The 15,865-nt window shown below is 42.8% G+C and overlaps 1 protein-coding gene across 2 annotated transcripts in view; it reads right to left on the bottom strand.

The window, feature by feature from the left end:
• LOC133480001 (A disintegrin and metalloproteinase with thrombospondin motifs 16) overlaps window positions 1-10,682 on the bottom strand; it is a 40,589-nt gene extending 29,907 nt beyond the window's left edge. The window contains exons 1-4 of one of the 2 annotated variants that reach the window (XM_061777614.1): window positions 10,456-10,682; window positions 10,238-10,325; window positions 6,846-7,204; window positions 845-1,229 (exon numbers count right to left, since the gene is read on the bottom strand). In XM_061777614.1, the coding sequence (XP_061633598.1) occupies window positions 845-1,229; window positions 6,846-7,204; window positions 10,238-10,325; window positions 10,456-10,515 (892 nt within the window). In that variant the 5' untranslated portion in view covers window positions 10,516-10,682. Of the gene's footprint in view, window positions 1-840; window positions 1,230-6,845; window positions 7,205-10,237; window positions 10,326-10,455 lie in introns of those variants that run through there. The other variant, XM_061777616.1, reaches the window with a different exon arrangement.
• Between the last annotated feature and the right edge of the window lie 5,183 nt (window positions 10,683-15,865).

Raw genomic sequence — 15,865 nt, 5'->3', positions numbered from 1 at the left:
CGTCAGGTCTGGCAATTTGGCAAACGCGCACAGCGAAAATCAAAATGCTCCAGTTTTTACACGGAAGCGCAATTGCGCCGGCTACGAAAATAGAGCCCAAAGTGCCCAATCTGGGACCAAACAACCCATTTCATTTTGTTCCTCATCACATAAAATGAGCACAATTGCATCGACTATTAAGTTAAAGTTACAGCTTCAAGCAATAAAATGTTTTGCATTAGCCCCTAAAATCTCTTTATTGATTCCAGTTATTGTAGTTATCAACGTCCACTTTCTGGCCCCAAGGTTTGCTTATGAAGTCAGTAAGCAGGTGATCCAGCAATGTGGATTTGTGACTCAAACACAGCGCAGGTGTTCACTGAGGTCATCCAAGGGAATGAAAACGCAATCGTGTTTTCACTTGGGACAGACTGCTGCAGGTTAATGCTGCTGGTACCAGTTCAGACCTCTACGACGCAGCTAACGTTAAAAGGATCTTGAAATCATTAGCGGAGACTAAACATGGATCGTGCTGTGAAGTGAATATTCAACTCAATATGCTGCATATGTTTCCCATAACCTTTCACAGGTCATTTCAACCAAAGAATCAATTGACATACAGTACTTGTACTTGGCACCGAGCGTCGTCTCTGGCGCATGTTGCGCACGTTACCAAGAAAATACCGTTCAGTGGTATAGAAAATGGATGGAAGCTGAAGAACGTCTTATGAATCTCACTTTGATTTTTTGCAGGCTCAACTCTAAAGCGGGCCTTTTTGTGCATGTTACTGGTAACAATAACAGAGTACTTTTTATTTTTTCATTATTTTGTCACACAATAGAATGTGAAATTTCCCTTACATACATTTCTTCCGTCTTCCGCAGAAGTGCTGCCTCTGCTTCTCCTTGTGTGCGTAGTCAAGGCCGTCGTGCTCATTTCCTCTGCTGTGATGCTCCTGCCGGTCGTCACGTGCGTCGCTAGGATGACCGCTTTGCTGCCGTCCCTGCTCCTCTTCATCAGTCTGTATTCTGGTTTGCCTTTCAGCGCCATAGCGCCAGTGTGATTTGTGAGGGACTGAATCGGGTGACCTCTTGTGAAGCACCCGATGGTGTTGACCTCTCTCCCTGTCGCTCTTGTAGAGGATGTGTGGCTGGTGATGGGAAGGTGCTGTGAAGTTCTCTCTCTGCGCAAAGTGGCGGGGCACCGGCCTCAAGAAGTAGTCTGCGTCGGCGGTGCGGATCAAACCTGACTGGAGACAAGATGCAAAGTTGAGTTATCCGAAAAGGTTCGGCGCTCACCCATGAAACAAACAGAGACCGTGTTTATTTCTTTCCAATGAAGCCATAAATTCATCAGCCGCATTATTACGGCTGCTATATTAATGGTGTAGAGCTGTACTGCATCATATTGAGAGCTGTCTTAAATATTTTGGTTACCTCAATCAGTCACATGTTAGGGACAGTAAAGTTCAACACCTACTCAAACTACAACCATAATAAACTGAATATTGTCCCAAAAAAAAAAAAAAAAGCATTTCTCTGAAAGTGTCAATCAAAACTATACATTATTAGCTTTGTGAAGGCAGAATATTTCATTTTTTAAAGCTTCTCCTCTACGCTTTCTATCTGTCTCTGTGGGCAATTAGTCAAGATTCAACTTGGCACACCTCAATTACTGGCTGTGTTTCATCATGTTCGAAATCTGTTTTGCCGTTCAGGGTTGGACCTTATATCTCAAAATCTATATAAGGCTGTCAGATAAAATGATGTGAGGATGGATGCGTCTTATCACTGCAATGTATCTTGAGTTCAGGGGACTCGACTGCTTCAAATAACCTCTGGATAATGCACACTTTCAAGTCAAAATGAAGTCATTAAACATCCTTTAAATTGTATGCCATGTTTGATTTTGGGGTACACTGAGATGACTTGCAATTGGTAGGAGGAAGAGGAAATGAAAGTAGTGCTTTTTATGACTGCAATCTGTGGGTGAGTGAATTTCTTTTTAAAACACGAACAGCCTTCCGAACGTTGTTAGCTGACCTACAGCGTATATGTATAGTTTACACAGTATGTATGTATTGCAGGTCAGCAGAAACTTTAGCATGCGTAGTATGCATGTTACTATGTGTGGATACACACGACAAGTGTTTGTAGATGTCACCAGTCAGTTATGCCAGCGCATAGCTACTGTATATTTGGACACTGACTCCTCTCATTAAATGAGCATTTACTGACCCTCAGCGTCTGGCTGTGACGGTATAAAAATAATCTTCTATTATTACAGGCCAGCACAGTTGTGTCGGGTGCTGCTGCTGACAGCGTGCAATACATGCTATCACCATCAATATAAATGTATGTGCTATATGTCAGTAGCCCCACATGGAACGTTGCCCATTCCGCAACACGAAAAACAAATAGCAATACAGAACAAGAAAAGGAACGTCTTCAATGCGCTTTTGCTACCATGAGCCGATAGAGATTAGCGACCTGTTTACAGGTTTAGCCACCTCAGATAATAATCATAAGTAGTGTCTCACATTATATATGATACCAGAGACAGATAAAGATATTTACAGGCATATTTACCATTACCATTCTTATACAGCCAAGAACTTATCTTTTAGGTGCTGTAAAATGACAGAACACATCAACGGTGTTTCATCAGTGTTTCTAACTTAGCCAATTTGTCGCTATTTTAAGCAACTTTTCCCACTGCTCTCGTGGTTATTTTTCAAAAAAGCGATCAGCAACAAATCTAAAAATCATTGACTCCAGGCCCTTTTAATTTGCCATGAAAATTAATTCAAGCTGTCCTCAGTTATGCTTTTGGGTTGGAAAAAAAAATACATCAAATCTACAATGATCAGACATCCATTTTCTTTCAGCGCTTCTCATCACGCGGGTGGCGGGCGTGCTGGAGCCGATCCCGGCTATCTTCGGGCGGGAGGCGGGCTAAAACCCGAACCGGCCGCCAGCCAGTCGCAGGGCACATACAAACAAACAAACAACCATTCGCACTCACATTCACACCTATGGGCAATTTAGAGTCTTCAATTAACCTAGCATGCACGTTTTTGGGATGTGGGAGGAAACCGGATTACCTGGAGAAAAGCCACGCGGCCACGGGGAGAACATGCAAACTCCACACAGGTGGGGCCGAGATTTGAACCCCGGTCCTCAGAACTGTGAGCCAGATGTGCTAACCAGTCGACCACCGTGCCGGCATTGAGCAGACATTTTAATATATACAAATAATAATAATAATTCCCTTTGACATTTGATCAGTCATTACTTGAGAAATAGTAATGATGGAAGCTGACATTTTCGTCCCATGAAATTCAGTCTGGAATTTTGCTACGCATGCTTCATTACAGTGGCATATTGCAGTAAATACTCTGTTGATGTTTACAACATTTACATCTTCTGAAAACTCTTCAGAGGAGCAGCTAACATACAATGACGAGAAGCGTCTAATTTGAAAAAATGATGCAGTAGCTGCGTTTTTTTTTTTTTTTTTGTATCCGTGTACTCATATTCAGCAAAACGAAGAAATATAATGCATTCCTCTTGATGCAGTTTAAATAAAAGTTTGAATTTCCAACACAGAGAAATATTTTCAGATACCGGTAATCACCAAATTTACCAAGCCATTGCAACCTTTCGTCTTCTGATCAGACTTTTCAGTTTAAACAAGATCTTACACAAAACAACATGGATCCACTACTACCACATCCCTTTGTTAAGAAATTCGGTCACTCCATTGAGTCTCCTGAATAGCAAAGTCATCAGATTACACTCTGTACTCTACGAGGTGCAAATAGCAGTCATAAAATGCCTGAAACACTACTTGGGAGGGCGCAAACAGCTGGACTCCATGGAGTCAGACGCATCCAGACAAGCAGCAACAGGAAGGGGTGGGAGGGTTGCTGAAAACGGAACTAAGAAGGGGAAGTGCACTAAAAGGTGCACCTGACCACGTGTGGAGTCCCCTATCCTCCTGGCATAAAGTAAAAAAAACAAAAAAACAAAAAAACAACACCATGTAGGTACCCCACCACAATAGAATTGGCACACATGCCCCTCCAAGCAATGTTAATCCAACAAAGTTATGTAGAACATTTATTTTAATAGTTCTTTGTGAACGCAAGAGGCGGAATGAAGCCACAGGATTCTTGTTGCCATACCTCAGTCATGTGCTGGCTCACAAGAGAAAACACATTGGAACACATTGAGGACTTACAAAAGTCGCTGTTTAAGAACAACGGATTGATCTTACACGTTTCGAAACGCTACTGTAGCAAGCGGTCCTGCACTTTTCAAAGCTGCCTCACATCAATGGAGTGTCACTCATTCTAAATATTCTTGGAAATCCCAGAAGTTGGATGAATGCGTACCATTCTGTCATTACTACCACTGCAAGCCCTAAAGCAAGAAGCAAGCCTTTTACAAGAGGAAAGCACAAACACCTTCAAGTGATTCCTCTTGGCACAAAGTAGTGTTGTGCCATAGAAATCAGAGGGGAATAAAACATAAGGGACTTTTATGCACGTTTTGAGGAAAATATAATTGATGCCTTCTTAAAAAAAAAAGAAGCATTTTGCAATTAGTACAGCTTATTAACCCATTTACCTCATCCTGCAATCGTGTTAATAGATGAGAAAAGAATTGTGGCAGTACAGGGAAGTGATTTTGCAAATGAGGAGCTTAGAATAAAAGCCAATGTGTTGGCCGTCGTGATCGCAAGCACTCCAACACGTGCAGCTTTTATCGCATAGTTGTTCTTTGGTCACGCGTACATTGTGCCATATTCCATTTTCGGTTCCACAGTCGGAGTTGCCTGATTTTCTTTCTGTTGAAATACAGAACTGTCAGACAATATCCTAGACTCGCATCATTAAAACAACCCCAAAGACTAAAGTGATTTATGAAAAACAACCGCAGAAAGACATGAACTTTCAAAGAAAGTCTAACATCAGCAGTTCGGTGTGAAATGAAGGCTGCCATGTGTGGAACACTTGCTCCCATGATATTCAGGACAAAACTGACAATACAGGAAGGTCGTGCATTGCAACCGACGACAGTGGTATAAATGTTTTTTTGGGTTTTTTTCCCCTCTCTCTGCCCCTCTTCTTTGAATAAATGTTTTTTGGGGGAAAAAAAACAACACTCCCAAAAAAGAAAATGAACGTACATTATTATCAGGCGGACACCTACAATAATGACTTTCCACATGTCAGTTGCTGCACACCTTCCCACCATTGGCAGGTGACCATTTGAGACATGGGATCTGCTTGGCTCTTTCATTTCAACTGATATTCACTTTTACCTGTGATCATTGTTATGGTTGAACACCTCAGTCTCAGCTGAGCTAAACTCTATTTGGGTGTGCAGGGCACAAGACAATGTATGCATTGACTTTGCAAGGTAACACCATTTAAAAAAGATGTCGCCGCACTTCAAAATGCCCCCCGGAGGTAATATTGACCAATCGGGCCCATTTCAGAATCTCCCTGTTCTCTCAGGTCACCTTCTTTCTCCATCGGTGAGCCTGCGTAAACAGTAACCAGACAGACAATAACCAAAGTGAAAATTTGTATTTTCAAATTCACTTCATTCCATTGACCTGCATTTTGTGCCATTTTATGGGTAACACGTTCACAGCTGGCTGCACGGACAAAATGGTCTTAAAACAAAACTGCATGAAGGAACGGCAAACATTTCACAACAAAATGCAAAGAAATCATTTCATCTTTGGCTTTTGAAATGAATACAATAAATAGATAGGAAAACGACGATGTCCTTTGTTGATCACTTTCTGGATTATTGATTACCCAGCAGAGTCATCCCAAGCATGAAAACCATATTTCCCGCATCTGCCTTTTGACTGCATCTTTTTTAAGAGAGCCATTCTCAGACAAACCAGCCGATAGACAAAATACCAGAATGGAATTGATTGAAATTGACTGACATAAAATCAATAACAAGCAACAAGTTATCCTGATCTGACTTGCTCACACAGTCTTGAAATAATCGGAATGACATATCTTGTGCTTTGTACTTGAACTTGAAAAAAAAAAAAAAAAAACACAATGTGGAATTGATCTGCCTACTGTGAATGTCAGTTCAATGCTGAGCGGATTACATGTGTATTAATGTAGTCCTTTGTTCTCCTGAATGCTAAGAGGACTAGCATAGCAGCTTGTGGTTTTATGGTGAAGCAGCTCCACTTAAGATCAATTATTGTCATTCCCTCTTTATTTTTATGCAGCAAATAGGACCACCAAGAAAAGATGAAATTCTGCCAACTGTTTCCACAGAACAAAACAGGGGTATAGAGGCGAGGATTTGTCATTGTCGCAATAAATCCGCAAATGCACCATCTGAACACAAACACACACTTGTCTAACGTCAACACACATTTCTGAACGCACAGATTTTCAATACGAGTTAATTTACTCGAGAGACCGTGGATGTATTTTTTTTGCTACCAAGGCAAAACAGTTTCTTGTTTCCGTCGAATAATCGCGTCCTTAAAACCCATAAAAATCTTAAAACCCCCAAACTATTGTATGTCTTACTTCTTGTCTGTGTAGGAATCCAGCACTTGTAGAAATGTGTTGAAGCTCTGAAATGGGTCAATTCCTTCTTTTTATGTCCTTTGTCATTGGTTTAATGCTAAATCTAACGCAATGTTTATACTATCAGTGGTCCCAGCAGGAGACAAATTGAAGAAATATGGCTATGAATCACCTGCTACATCAATTGAAATGATGGCCAATGTTCTTTTTGAAAAAACACACACACAGAGACCTGCCTCCCACCTTCTCATTCCGTAATCTGACTCCAGGCATGTTCAGACTCACCATCCCCACGCATGTGGACAGCGCCACTGACGAGTTGACCTTTAGCCTCAGTGACCCTTGGTAAAAGCAGAGGTGGTCCCGCCGGTAAGCCCTGAGGCTCTTGGTGCCGTTGTTTCCCAGGACCTGGATGGCGAAGCCAGGTGCGATCAGGGTCTGGGAGGCCTCGCGCAGCTCCATGTGGAAGTCCTGCCCCAAGCCGCTCACCCGGAAGTGAGTCGTTTCACCGCTGCCGTTAGCGTTTGAAGCGGACGCGTCGGGAGACGGCGATCTTCGTCGTCGTCTGCGCTGATGGTGGGCGATCTCGTGCGAAATGTACACACCTCGCTGGCTGACCTCATATGGGGATACGATCTCATATTCTGGTCGGGATGAGAGAAGGAGTGTCAGAAACGCTCATACATGCGACAAAACGCCACTCAGAATACGTGATGATGACAAAACTGGAAAAAAAAATGTGTCAAAATTAAACTGCATGAAAACATACACAATTTGAATTCAGTATTCATATAAAACCCCGCGAAATAGATGACAAAAAGTCAACCGACTTGAAAAGCACTTGCTTTCAGATAACGATATGCTAACGCTGGGCCCAGGTGTGTGTCCAAACATCCGTCCGTCCAATTACGAGCGAGGTGCTTGACGAGTTCAGATAGCAACGAGCCAGTGATCACAGCCTTGCCTCTGAGTTTGGTTTAGTTGTGTGAGTCAGCGGCTTAGTCTACGGCCTGGTCCAGGTGGTTGTTTGTTTGATGCTTCGCTCTCGCATTTTATGTTTTTGCCTTCGACGCCGGTGTCAAACATGCGGCACGGGGGCCATATCTGGCCAGGCGCATCATTTTATGTGGCCTGCTAATGTCAATCTACTTTGCCCATTTCATGTTTCTCTGTGAAAGCTGTACCAAAGTTGTAAATCAAGTAACTGGGAACGAGAGTGGGCGAACTACATTTTTGTCATTTTTAAGTGAACTGCAGAAAGGAATAGCGGGAGGCCTGTCTTTCAGGTAAATACTGGTCTAAATCACAGTTTAGTTCAAATTTTGACATTTACGGGGCAGTCCAATCTTTGCACTTTTTTCTTTTTTTTTTTTTGCCAGTGCATCTGCATGTTAGTATTGAAAATAAATGTTATTTATCATCGTTCACGAACTATTTACAGATTTGTTAGCTATTTGGACTTGCTGACCGTTGCACTCAACTTTGCGAGGCACCTATTGAACAGTAGACAGAAAACTTTGTATTACTCTCCTGCAAAATGACAAAAAAAATGGAGCTAGCCCACTCCGGTTCTCCTTGGCTAAATTGTTTCCAATTTTAATAACATTGCGATATCAGGAGCCAACGTTTTAAAAATGGATTGAACACTAATCGAATAAACTTCTGATTTCAAATCTAGTTATCCTTTTTTTTGTGTGTGTGTATGTAATAATCTGAAGAGGCAATATTATAAACATAAAGGCCATGATAACCGTTTTTTTTCCACAAACAACACTCCATTCAATTTACACGGTATATTTAGCTGTTTAAATACAATCGTCTATGTTTTATTTTCTTAAAATACTTTCTGTGCTCCACAAATTCTCCCAGTCAAGCCTCACCTAGTTTTGCTGTCAAAAACAAGAAAGAGTTTCGAGAAAAAGGAAGGTTTTGAGCCCATTTGCAAGCCAGCCACTTAAGCAGAGGGTGAATCATGTTTGACTAGTTTTTTTTTTAACCCTTGCTAGGGTCAAGTAACTGCAGGTCATAAAGGCAGATGGTCACAGACATGGTCTCTAATGGCCCATGAAAATTGAACCAAAAGTGAAGTGAACCTTTTGGGCCACAACACAACTACTTTTCCAAATGTAGACACCGTTCTATTCCTCTACACACTGTCATAGAGTTGTGCTGACGAGTAATTAACCAGCCTGGAGCTTAATTCTTCGTTTAAGGCGCTTCCGTGCAAATATCTGAGCGAATGATGTGAGGACGGTGCAACTGTAATGCCAAAGGAAACGTACATACACAGTAGAGTTATCAGCTAATAGTATCGCACCGACCTTGAACTTGTGGTCGACAAAAGCCAGTCTCAGTTACTGACCGCATATTCTGACCTGTTTTAAGAAGGCCAAATATTGAGTAAACATAGCACAGAGACCGAAACATACTCAGAGGCAGACAGTGTGTCATCGGTATGACGTGCCGGTGGCGCATCTTGATGCTGACATCAAGCACATCCTCGCTTATTAATGGCTGCATTTATTTCCAGCAGCGTGCACTGCTTCCACTGCATATTTGTAGCGCTGTCAAGCCCATCTCCAGGCCAGGAAGTCTTTTAGCGCTGTGATCTGACCCCCGAGACCCCCAAAGGAGCCCTCAAATACTTCCAAGTCTGAGGAGTCTACTTTGCGGACATGAAGGCACTTAGGCAAAGCGCACACTATCTTGATCCACCTTCCCCCGACACACACACACACACACACACACAAGCTTAAGTCCACTCCTGTTTGTCCCCCACCCCCCCAACCCGCAACCCTTGACTGAAAAACCATCTGCAGCGACCCATGTCTGACAGTATACAAACAAAGTCCGCGGGAACCGAGCACACAAGCACGCACATATCTTGTCTTACGGAACGTGACGAGATCCTGCGGTGGTTAGTTTGTTGGTTTAGTAGCTCCTGAGCGCCATTAGTCGGCCCGCTGATAATGAGGTCTCACCGGTGGCTACCTCGGCTTAGTTTTGACAACACGCTGGACATACGTGACCTCTTTTCCAATCTACTTTAACAATGTTCGACACATAGGAATCATTTACTGGCCAAACATCTCGAACAACGTCAGGCAAGATAATCTGCCACCACCAAACGTTACGAGACCACATGCACGTGGGATGAGTTTAGTTTTGGAGGGTTTATTTGTCACAGTGTCCGCTTATCATGCCAACTGTGATGAAAAAATAATAATAGTATTAAGAAGAAGAAAATGTAATAATCTGCATGGCTGCGTGGCCAAAACAGTTGCTGATGCAGCAAACCGCATTGATTTGTTGCGGGAAAACAAAAAAAACAGATGAATGCTCTGTAATCGGTGAATCCCCTCAGCACAAACGTTTGGCTTGGGGGGGGGGGGGGGGGGGGGGGGGGACGTCACGGCAGTAACTAATCATCTCACGAACGAATTAGACTCCTTAATTGATTGTTGATGACGCTATGAAGGGAGCAGTCTGTGGCAGACGCGAACACAGCGGGGGGTGCAAAACAACCGCGTACGATGCCCCGCAGCGGTGAAGAGAGGCACTACATGTGTGAGTCGAGTCAAACAGCGAGAAGGGAGAAGAAAAAAAAATGAAATAACAGTACATCATGCAATCTGTGCCAACGAAACGTCAGTCAAAAATGATTGATAGGAAAATACCTGTGTGCTGAGGTAAGCCAAGAGAACGAAGTAGAGCTGATGAGCCGCTGGATTCAACACTTGCTGCAGCATTAGTCAAAGGAACGCCCTGGAAAGAAGCGTGAATACATATTTTCCACGCGTAAGCACGCGCGTGCAGCACGCGACGCGTTGCATTTGACGCGACGGCAACTTTCCCAAACTGTCACGCACGTGCGCGCATCACACCGGCGACTTACTTGACTCGATGCGAGGCTGCAAAGCGAATGGAAAACAAACAGCGTCCAGAACTGAGACATCCTCTCAGCGCGGCTCTGGAACAAACGTGGCCCTCCTTAATTGATCATTAGGGATGCGGTTCGATTCTTGTACTCAATTAGCGTTGCCAAAGAGTGACAAGGAGCTGCAGGGACGAATGGACCACCATCGGCTCCTTCATATGCAGACCTCCTCCTCTTCTTGGGCCACTTTGTTCCCCCTTTCATTTCCAGGAGCTAGAACTCTCTCTCTCTCTCTCTCTCTCTCTCTCTCTCTCTCTCTCTCTCCACTATCCTCGGGGACCCTTTGACTCCCACTTTAGTCACGTGACATCCTTCAATCTGTCGTCTTTAGTATTGGCAACGCCACACATATGTAGCAATGGTATAGTTATTAATGAGGCAAACAAAAATTGTGTCTTCTTATTGGGGGGGGGGGGGGGGGGGGGGAATTTGCACATTGCATCGGGTGCACCTGCGCAATATTCTATTCATGACAACTTGTCTGACACAAATCGAGAGATCTGCAGTGGGACAATCCAACATTCCAAACGTGGATCAGCATCAAATCGCATATATGATTCGACAAGAAATGAAAGAAAATGCCGAATTAAATTCAAAGTGGACACCTCTCTTCAGATGCACCGAAATGGAATAGATTGGACCCCAAGGCCGATTCAGCGCTTTAGGGATGAACTCCGAGCCAGACCAATGTGACATTCACTGTTTTGACACAAATGAATTCCTACATTTATGAAGGACAAACATAACACTTTGTGGGGGAAAGTGCGACTCAACCGTCAAATCTGACAAAGGTTATTTAAATGTTGAGCAACAGCAAAGGATGAATGCATTTGATTGATAAAACAAACAATTTTAATATCTGGGGGGAGTCAACTCATTTTCATACAGCAGAACCTCCTCATACACGTTAAGAGTATGCATTTTTGTTTTGTGGAGAAAACTACCAAAAACACAGCAGTAAAATAATAATAATAATAATAATAATCATAATAATATAAAAAATTTTAGGGGTACTAAAATTGAATTTAGGGGGTGCTTAAACACCCCCCAAAAGAAATGCACATGCTTTTCCCTCGCTGAGACAGCACTTCAAATACAACATGGTGTTAAATGTACATCTGCCTATCAGTGTCAACAATCCATTTTCATATCTTACCTTTGAAAATGTAAATTTGTGTTGATGTGTGTAATGCCGATTGGCAACTTGCCAGCACGCCTGAACGCACCACGGGTGCTCACAGATGTGCCGGAGGGCGTGCGAGCCAGAGAATTCGGAGTGCTTGTTTCGTATTCCTCCCCAAAGACAAGCATGAGACTGCAGAATCACAGCAGGGGATGTGTGATGGCGGATTGCTCGGGATCTGTTTTTGAGATCTTTCAAAGGATTGTCGGTGGTGTGGAAAGTCGGCTCCCAAATATGGGCTCCCTGGTCACAACAGAATCGATTTACATGCAACACCGGCGTGTTATCAAAAACCCTTTCAAACGACCGTTGTTAGTGCAAATCAGACTCCCAATAATAATTCCGTTGCTAAATGAACATCTCTCAGACAGTATGCAACAAAACTGAGCAATATTATATTTATAGAGGTAGAGCTTTTTTTTGTTTTCGTTTTGGCTCTTCTTCGATTGAACAATTTTACCAAATGTTAACGTCTGTGAGCCCACGTTCTGTAGTTTTGTGTATTTCTTTTCAAATCCTTTTCCATCCTTTTAACGTTTTGCTTGATCTATACTTTGATTATTTTCCCTCAAAAGCAAGCGGCCCTTAAGATACACATAGCAGAGTTCACATTAGAACGTCAATACTATCAGTTTCTGATTTGAAATTGCTGGCGGAACAGAATCTACCAAAGACATATTTTGTCCTTGGAGTTCACTTCTCACCGAAGTAACTGTCAACGTTAGCTTAATATGTTTTCAACCAATAAACGTGATCCAGATTTATTCTTCGGTTGGCCAATCTTGGGTAGACCAACGATAAAAACGCTAATGCGTACCATCTGTTCGGAGGCTCAGAGTGGCAGCTTCTGCAAACCAAACGCTGTATGACGCCTTCTCCTCTGAAATGAATACACAAAAGGAACATATACACACGTACTCACAGGAAAACATTTCGATCATATCTTAAGTGCGGTCAAATATTTTGGGCACTGAACGCAGAGCTTGACAGTTGCTCGAACGTTTGCAAACGTTTCTAGACGGAACGCGCAACAGAAGTCAAAAAGCGCACCGATATATATCAAAAGAATACAAGTTGTTTGAAGAGGCTGAGCATAAACAAACAGCTCGTATAGCGAGCTGGGATGGCTGCCGTGATGCATCTGACCTCTCGACCCTTTGGCCGCCATATGCCTCCGTGTCTGCCTGCCCGCCTGTTTGACGATCAGATGGACCATTTCCCTGCCTGTCTGTCTTTCATCTAGCGACGCAAATGGAATTTCTTTCATTCCATCACACGCTGATGCTCCCTCTTATTAGACATTAGGCCGAATTGATTTCATGCTTTCATAAAATAAGAAAGGCATGCGTAGTAACAATGACTCAAAGGGTTTGAGTTGCAATAATGTTGTAAAGTGGAAGTGAATTTATACTTGACAGTGGGGTACTTCAATTTGATCTAGATTCTTTAACGGTTTTCCCTCCACTCGCTGACTTGAATGGCTGCATGTGTGCGATTGGGATTTATTTGCTGTGCGAGGCTCTCAAAAGTGACATATAATTACAGTCGTGTCCCGCTTTGCCTGCTGCGTTTGAGTGGGAGCCTGCTGATGTACAGTACGCGCTGCCATATTGCTGGTCTTTGTATGCAAAAGCGGACGGCAGCTGTAAAATTCCTCAGTGAGCTTCGCAGAAGGGAGGTTGATGGGAACTGACAGGGAGCGAGAGCGAAGGGCGGTGGGAGAGAAGGGTGAGGATGAGAGTGGAGCCAAGGGAGATGGTTGTTGCCAATAAGTTGGATGACTGCAAGTTTGGTCAAATGTGCAAAGCCTGGATGGCTGTCTCAGAGCATTGAAACTTTTGCGGTAAATTTAAGGCTTTAACGTCCTCAAACGTGCGTCGTACGCCGTGGATTTAGCTACTCGGAACGAATCTTTCATGTAAATATTTGCAAACGTGGAAAAAGCCTGGCTTTTAGTCACTCCTGGACCAGTTTGTGTTTGTTCAATTAATAATTAAAAGAAGCATCCAGCTTGAGAAGCTCTACAAACGCAGATTAGGAAAACGAGATGGATGGATGGATGGAAATAAATTTGATTATATGCATGTTTGGAAAACTGAAAACAGAATCCCAAATGTGTGGTGTTAGTACAAGAACAAACAGCAACTTTTGCAGAAACACCGAAAGGCAAGAACTGATCCTCAAATCTTCCAAAAGCATTTACGTCAAATGAAAATAACATTGTTCTCTGTACAGGAAGCGTTATTGCCTGGCCAACATTTGCACAATCGACATTGTCCCAGATTATCGCACTACTCGCTTGAAGTCTCGGCGTCCTTTGCACCGGACTATTGCAATATTAGTCATTCGAACTGCTCAAAGTGATAGAGGACTTTGCATCCTTTTGCACGATTGTCAAAAAAAAAAAATGTACCGGCATTACCAGATAACTAGCAACCCTTTATTGCTCATGTTTTTGTCAATGTCTTTCTGTCTCCAAAGTGTTCTCTGTCAATTGACTGTCTGTTGTCGTACTCGAGCGGCTCCAACTACCGGAGACAAATTCCTTTTTTGTTTTTTGGACATACTTGGCAAATAATGTTGATTCTGATTCTGATTCTGATAAATTTTCTGTACTTATGCATGACGTTTAGGGTTGCAGGGGTACTGGAGCCTATCCCAACAGACGACACCCTGGACTCGTCAACAGTCCGTCCCGGGGCGCATACAGACACAGACAACAGTTCTCTCTCACGCTCACTCACGCCGTCACTGACTCGACTGAACGCACGCTGCGAGCACTCAAGTCGGGCTAATGTGCTCAAGTTGACTATTTTTACAGTATGCATTGAAGTAATGTATACTGCACTTCAGGTTTTCTTCAACATAGCATACAGAATGAAACATACAAAAGTAATGAAGTGATTGGTGTGGAACTTTCAGAGAATGTCACTTTTCTGCATTTCGATCAACATTCAGTCAGTCTGTTTATGGTTCAGTTTTAAGGTCCCATCAATCCATTTTTTTCTACTCTTTCATGCAAGACAGGTCAAAGTGAGTCAATGACACGGTTTAAGGTTGACATCTATGCGGTTTGTCGATGGAGTTTAATAAATAGTTATATACTAGGTATAAAGTGATATATAGTTGGGGATGACATTTTTCAATTCTGCCCTATGCAGGCGAACATCTTGCACATGCCAGAAGCCGCCGCTGGCCACAGGTGTGCTCGATTTGGCTCATAATTGTAATATATCAAAAAACAGGAGTGAGAGGAAGAGAAGTGTAAAGTCAATGAAATGATATTTTCCTGCCCTTGCGTGCCAATGACAGAACAAGAACACAGCACAGCAGTGGTTGTGCACGCACCATATTGCTGCATTACTAGCTCACAAATATGGAATGTTATGCTGAATATATGTTGCGGCTTAACCAGAAAACAGCAACCTGATTGATGCTTGTGGGTTTGAGCCTGAGCCCTCGTGACCAATGTTGAAGTGTCCTTGAGCAAAGCACCAGTTGTTCCTGAGGCTACTGCTTTACACGTTTTGAAAGCTTCGACTAAACAAGATACAATAAAAGACAAAGCAGAAGAGTCAAATTCAACATATCCAATGGTTATTGATGTTATGGTGCCATTGTCGCACTGCGGTTGCTGTGAGCGTTAACATATGGGAGGTCTTAATTACGTTTCAATGAGTTATTATTTCGACGGCAATTTACACGGCAATTAATTTTGTCTTTTTCTTTGGAGTTGGATTCGGCTCATTCAAATGAGAAATAAAGAGTATATTCTCTGTCGCATGAAACAATACACGGCAAGCAGTAACAGAAATCACCTGTTTAGATAGCTACATGGAACATTGAAATCATTCCTAATTTTTTAATCTTCATACACACTACACACCCTTCCACTATTGATGTATACGCGATTCACTGACCTTAGGCAAACTATTAAACAATACATTTTAAAGTTCAACAAAAGTATGCCTGTCTCATCCAACTGGAGCACAACATGTGGTTTGTAAGCCCAAGTTTAAAATGAGGGCCTGAAGAATTGTGCTAATTATTGGTCGTCAGCTTTATGTGATCACTGGGGCAGAAAAAGCATCTCTGGAGGGGTGTAACCTAAAACCAAAGTGGCCAGTCTTATGACACTCTGCAGGAGTAAGAGCCTGCTAAAGTTCATCACCTCTGTATTGTGTA

The sequence above is a fragment of the Phyllopteryx taeniolatus genome, chromosome 6 (genome assembly GCF_024500385.1).
Source record: "Phyllopteryx taeniolatus isolate TA_2022b chromosome 6, UOR_Ptae_1.2, whole genome shotgun sequence".
NCBI lineage: Eukaryota > Metazoa > Chordata > Actinopteri > Syngnathiformes > Syngnathidae > Phyllopteryx > Phyllopteryx taeniolatus.
Note: the sequence above shows the minus strand (reverse complement) of the source record. Positions and strands in the feature narration are given on the sequence as shown.